Genomic DNA, 6,845 nt, shown 5'->3' with positions numbered 1-6,845 from the left:
ATGAGGAAAATTGAGACCACAGAGAGAGTGATTTGCTCAAGGTCACACAGCAAGTCCTGAGCACCACTTAGGCACATTTCTGGGGTAACATTTCACACTGACAAAAAGGACACTCTGGCAACGGGATCACCTGTATGTACCCATGTAGGTCACACACTAAGCAACAGGCAGGCTAATGTTCTCCATGTAGCCTCCACTCCCTCAAAAGCCCAGGAATCAGGCACCGTTTCTTTTTCTCCAGAGCTAAAAACTAGGGCAGATCAAACCTTAAAATATATTATTATACATAAATATCATTATGTATTATATTTTAAAAAATATGTGTAGATACATATCTCTCTATAAATATTACTGATATGAATTTTGACAGCATATTTAGACAAACTGCTATCTTTAATGCCAGAAAAAGCCTCCTCTCCTAGTCCACAAGGATACATTGGGCACAATTCTATGCGTGTATCATGGCCGTTTGCGGGGAGGGGGGGGGCACAAATGCCTCATCCCAGCTCTACCACTCCTCTCCCTACTTTCAGCAGCCTGGACTTAATCTGTACATAGTCCAACATTTTGCACATGGCAGGAGCTTTGTAAATGTGTGCTGGATTGCTCATAACTATACAAGTACTCTCACAAGCACCATTTCAATTCCATTCGACCCTTATAAAGGGCCTACTATGTGCAAGGTCCTCTTCTAGAGGCATTGTGGACACCAAGTTACATACAACACAGGCCTGACCCTTCAGGAGATAACATTCTAATTTGGGGCCTGAAATGGAAGAGGAAAGGACGAATACACAAAAATATGCAAAGAAACGATACAAGGAAAAATGAAGTCAGTTCAGGGATATCTAGGCAAAGTACCACAAGAAATTGGAGGAAGGGGCAGCTAGGTGGCGCAGTGGATAGAGCACTGGCCCTGGATTCAGGAGGACCTGAGTTCAAATATGGCCTCAGACACTTGACACTTACTAGCTGTGTGACCCTGGCAAGTCACTTAAACCCCAATTGCCTCACTAAAAAAAAAAAAGAAAAAGAAAAGAAATTGGAGGAAGGAAAGACACTTCCCCCACCCCTGGAAGTCAGAAGCTCCGATAAGGTTAGCATCTGGAAATGGGCCTTGAGGGAAAGGGGGACCTTTAATGACTAAAGATGAGGAATTCATTTTCCCACTCCCTATAGAGTTCTATCTCCTCAACTTTGTCAAACTACTCCTCTCAGTGGTTCTCCAAAATTAACTAAGCCTCCGCTCCAGGCCGTGACCCTATGCTGACTACTTTGGTCTCCCTGTTCTCTTCTTTCTCCAAAGTATTGTGGCAAGCCAGTTGGGGAGAGATGAGATGTAGACAAAATGATACATGCAGACGGAGTCCGTGTTGAAACCATGGGGTCCAGGGGAGAGAGGAGACGCTTTAGCTGGCCTTTTGTTTAAGCACAGGGGAACACTGTGAGCAAGGAGATAAGGAAGAATATGGACTACCATTAGAAACACTGGAGTCTCCTTGACTCTCTTGGATTAAATCCCACAACAGCTATCTACTACCACGTGACTTGAGGCAGGCCACGCCATGTGTCCAGGTCTGTTTTCTCTTTATACGGAGAGAGGGTTGCACTAGATGACCTCTGAAGCTCCTTCTAGCTCTAGATCCCTGATCCTAGGAAGCCTCCCCATCCTGGAAGTCCAGCAGAATTTGCATCTCACTAGCAGACCTCTGAAAACCAGGGTTAGTTACCTGAGACTGAACAGAAACTGGTTTGAGTTAATATTCAATGAATGTTTGTTGAGTTTTAACTTTCTGCAGCTTTTCTCCCCTTCTTTGTTTCAAAGGGCCACAGCACCTACTGCCTACCTACCCTTCCTCAGAGATGAGAGCTGCCATTTTCCCTCATTGATCCCATTTCTGGGTTCAACTTCCACTGAACTCTTTAGTTTGTGTGTAGCTCCAGACACGTTAACCTCACCACTAAGCTGCTGGTAAAAACTCCTCATGCCCCCAACCAGATTAAAATGTAATTGGGAAATGTTTAACAAAATAAATAGAAATACAGTACACCATGGGAATAATATGAATTTGTGGTTTTCTGAGTCAATATGCAGCCACAGGGATCCATTTCTCTGTGTTTGACTCCACTGGTTGCTGACCAAGGACTACATTTGGAGTTAGAAGACTTGTGTTGGAATGTGGAAGAATTAAGTCTTTGAGGGTGGGGAATGTTTCATTTTTTTCTCTGTAGAGGCAGTTTGGTGGCTTGGAGATAGAACAACGATCTGTAATCAGGAAGGCTTGAATTGAAACCAAGACTTGGACAGTTATTGACTGTGACCCTGAGCAAGTCACTTTGCCTGTCTCAGTTTCCTCATCTGTAAAATAGGGATAATAATAGCCAACCTGCCTCTCAGGGTTGGTGTGAGGATAAAATGAGAGAGCATTCTGCAAACTCTAAAGTGCAAAGTAAATGCTAGGGGTTGTTGTTGTTATTACCAGGGTTTAGCTCGGTACCTTTCTTTCACATAGTAGGCACTTAATGTTGCCTTGTCCTGACACTTAATATCTTGGTGACCTTGAATAAATCACTTTTCTCTGAGTCTCATCGATATAATGGAGAAAAACAGGACCTCTACGACTTACCTCACAACGTCATGAGTAGGAAAGCACTTTGCAAGCCTCAAAGAGCCCCAGAAGTAGGAGTTCTCTCTCATTTCCCTTTGTTTTTCCCCAATTCTTCCTATGTCCTATGTCTGTCATATACATGAAGGAAGGACAGAGGAGGCTGGGATTAGGAAGAGGGTTCAGACCAAACAGGGGCTGCATCTTTTATGTCCATGAGAAGAAAAAGCCACTGATAGTTCTCATTTGTCATCATAATTTACGGTTTATTACAAACATATACATCTTTCTTCCTCCATAAATTCACACTGGCCTTAAATATCCCTTTGGCAGAGCATGTGCAAGGCTTCAAAGACATTAAGGAGAGCTCTGCAGGGAGAGCTCCTAAGCATTTCATTGCTCTTGAAAATAGATAAAGAAGGGTCTTTATTTCCTTTGGGTGCAGAATGAAGGTGGGTGTTTCCCAGAGATGGTCCTGAAGGCCTGTGGAAGTCTGGAAAGGATAGACGTGTTAGTCCTGAGTTCAGCTCTAATGTTCTAGTCATTAACTCTTAATGTGTCAGGTTTGGCTTACTCCCTATCCCTCCTAATTGCCCAGTTCCCCACTCCCTTCCAATCCAGCTCATCAGCCGGGACAAGAGAATGTGAGAGCTGATGGGCAACTTAAAACACGACTAAGAGCTGGAGGGAAACTGAGGATAGTGAATGTCAAGATCTGGAAGAGATGTTAAGGAACAACTCTGGTTGTTCTTCCTCAGTCCATACATGAAGACACTAAGCTAAGACAGGGGTGCTACTGGCCCAGGCCCCACCAGGGTTGGTAGCAGGATGCCAGGTGTGGCCTTCTCTCTCTCTACCCGTATCAGATGCCGCTGGGCACTCTGGATTGATGCCATTGGGTGGCCATCTTCCAGCTGCCACCTGCTGGAAGCAGTCCACACTGTCCCTGTCATCTGTCACTAATGTGGCTGGGAACTGGTTCAGAGGAAGACAGAGTGACCAGGGGAGATACGATCAGTACAGCTGGAACCTAGAAAACCCAGGTGGGCCTTTAAGGATGTCCAACTTGCTCCTCGGCCCATTCTCTTAGATAGAAGCCCCAGATACAGAGCTGAGTGGGAGGAAGCCAGCAGGAGGGTAAGGGAATTAACCCTCACCCAAATAAACACCAGTTGTCAGGCTTGGTAACAGTCATGTGATGGGCTCTAAAGAGCCTCATTGTTGTGGGTCTCAGTAAAAAAAGAGGAGACCACCTCCACTCCATTCGTAGTCATGTGAACTTGGGCAAGTCACTTAACCTTCCTGGGAGTCAGTTTCTTCACCTTGACACTGAGGGGTTTGGACTTGGCCTTCTCTAAGGTCCCTTCCAGTTGAAAGGCCATCAATCAACAAGCATTTGCCAAGCTCCTCCTATGTGCCAGGCCCTGGGGGCACAAAGAACGAAGAGATCCCTTCCTTTAAGGAGTTCCCATTCTATATTATCTGGTCCCTTCCAGCCCTAAGGTTTCCTGGTTCCTGTTTCCAGTGGGAGGCCCTGGCAGGCTGCTTCTGGTACCCTGGATGCTGGACTCCAAGATTCTGGCCCTGAGCTCGCAAGGAAGTGCTGTTTGGCTACACAAATTTGAACTGATGGGTTGCTTTCTGAAGGGCACCAAGCCTGGCCACAAGAAGATTTCAGGAGAAGGATTCAGTACGCCCCAGAGCTCTCCCACCACCACAGACCATTGCCTGATATTTCATCCCTGGAAGCCAGAGCTTTCCTCCTTGAAAGGTTTGTTTCTTGCTAAAATGCAAAAAGTTCTGGGACCTATGGAGAACAGGATGCTGGCAAGAAGGGAGAATGAAAAGAAACAGAAGGAAGAGGCTGAGAGGCCAAGGAAATGGGGCCCGCTTCAAACTGTGCTGAGGGCCAGGCCAAGAACAGAGAGTCCAGGTAGTCAGAGCTCCCAAGGAGGTCACAGGCTGGGTGATGTGAGACCTAGTGAATAGTAACTGGGCCAGCTGGAAGCCAAGTTGGTGCCCAAAGTCCTGGAATGTCTGAGGGGGACAGATAGGAAGGGGAGGAACCTACGAACCTTGGCCTTCGTGTTGAGCCGTTTTCCACCTCCAGCGATTCAGGTCCTTCACATCCCAAGTCCCTGTGAGGGAGCGCTCCTCCACAAAAGCCACGGTCCCCATCGTCTGAAGCAGAGACTGTTAAGAAACAAAGACAGCAGGTGTTATTTACAAGACCTGCATGAAACCACTTCTTTGAAAAGTCTGTTTAAAATAAAACGGGCTCCACCAAGAAAACCATAAAGGCTACGACCCTGTAAATGGAAAGAACCACCACCACCAAACATCTGAAAATGAATGGTGTGAAATCACAAAGACCAAGCACGACTCCAAGAAGTATATTGCTTGTGGAGGAGGAGGTCCACAGGTGTGGAGCACTGCAGATACTTTCACAATTAAAAAATAGATCAGTTGTTTTGCTGATTGTGTTTTCTTCTTCCTTTTCTTTTCTTTTCCGTTCCTTTCTTTTTTGGCATATAAGATGGCTCAGTGGGAAGGGAGAAAATACAGGAGAAATTAAGGCAACAGAAAATCAAAAGACATCAATGAAATTCATAGTGGGGCAAATAGATGTAGGTGATAAACTTGAAACACATAATTTGAGGTCTGAGAATCCTGTTCTAGCTTAGTCATGGTTTGGGATGATCAGAATTATGCTCCCAAATTGGAGTCCAGACAATCTGACCCACTAGACATTTCTGACGTCTCATACGCCATCGCTTCTCCCCAACAAACATGGATAACTGAGAGTTAACTATGGTCCCATGAAGAACATCACACGGAAGGGGGAGATAGAAATAGTTCTAGTTCTTTCTTATCGGGGACAATAATAAAGATAGTAATCAATCAATGATGGAAAAATTATACCTAGAATCAAGCCAGGGGTACAGGATGCCACATTGGGTTGAGATGCAACCCCTGCGTCATACTCTGGATGGGAAGGTAAGACAAGGAAACATGGAGGAAAAAACAATAGGGTCACTGGCTTCAAGGAGGATCATGGATTTAGAGGTAGAAGGGACCTTTAGAATGCTGGATATTAACTTAGATGCTTACAGTCATCAAATTCAACCTCCGTGTTGTTTACGTCTGAGGAAACTGATACCTATGGACGATCATAGAGCCACAGATTTAGGGTCAGAAGGACCTCGGAGGTCTCCAATGCCCTCAGTGTCACAGATGAGGAAACGGGAACAAAATGTGAAATGACTTGTTCAAGGTCATAGAGCTACTAAGTATCTTGGGGCTGGACTTGAACTCGACCATCCTGACCCCAGGGTCCAGGACTGTATCTCGCTGCTACTTATTTAGAGTGCCAATAAAAAACTGAAGTCAATCTATAGTTCAGTGATGGGAATGGCTGAATAAATTTGTCTCATTAACTTGAATATCCATAAATGCAAGAGCAATGGACTGGAGTCAAGGTACCCTGGCTGAAAATCCTGGCTCTGCCACATATTTCCTGTGTAAGCCACTTAACCTCTAGCTCTCACATCCTTTCTGAAAAATAGGAGCTGGACCAGATGATCTTAAGATCCCTCCAATCTTATAGTTCCAAGAGACTCAAAAAAACCAAAGAATATGCAAAAACTTAGTGAAGTGGTAACAAAACGAGACTAGAAGAACTAAAAGAGCAACACACGCATTGGCCAAACACTCTGAAGGCAAAAGATGAACAAGAGGCAAGAAACATAGCAAATGAATTGTCTTTTTTAAATATCCCATTATTCCTATCTTTCTCTCGTAACACAATGTCAATCATTCTGATTTACAGGATTATTTGGGTTCACTTTCTTATTCTGTTTTGTTTTGTTTTGTGGGCAATGAGAGTTAAGTGACTTGCCCAGAGTCACACAGCTAGTAAGTGTTCAAGTGTCTGAGGCTGGATTTGAACCCAGGTCCTCCTGAATCCAGGGCCAGTGCTTTATCCACTGTGCCACCTAGTTGCCCCCTACTTTGTAGTCACTTTACTTGAATTCTTTGAAAGTGTTTAAGTTTAGAATGAAAGGTTATTTAAATAAAGGAATAATGGCAAACCCCTCTTGTCCTGCTGAAATATTCTCGGTCCTTGGCCTACCCTACAGCTCCAGGCATCTGCCTGGGTAACGTTGAAACACCAGTCTTGACACTTACTACATATGATATGGGCAAATCACTTACCTGTCTAGGACTTGTGAGAATTGG

General features: G+C 44.7%; 1 protein-coding gene across 1 annotated transcript in view; it reads right to left on the bottom strand.

Annotated features, from left to right (window-relative positions):
• Positions 1-2,860: 2,860 nt before the first annotated feature.
• The window catches only part of MAN2B2 (mannosidase alpha class 2B member 2), a 75,373-nt gene continuing 71,388 nt past the window's right edge, over positions 2,861-6,845 (bottom strand). The window contains 2 exon segments of the mRNA XM_043973233.1: positions 2,861-3,099; positions 4,682-4,801. Of these exon segments, the coding sequence (XP_043829168.1) occupies positions 2,921-3,099; positions 4,682-4,801 (299 nt within the window). The 3' untranslated portion in view covers positions 2,861-2,920.

The sequence above is a fragment of the Dromiciops gliroides genome, chromosome 6, assembly GCF_019393635.1.
Source record: "Dromiciops gliroides isolate mDroGli1 chromosome 6, mDroGli1.pri, whole genome shotgun sequence".
Lineage (NCBI taxonomy): Eukaryota > Metazoa > Chordata > Mammalia > Microbiotheria > Microbiotheriidae > Dromiciops > Dromiciops gliroides.
The sequence above is the reverse complement of the archived record's forward strand: the minus strand, read 5'-3'. Positions and strand labels throughout refer to the sequence as shown.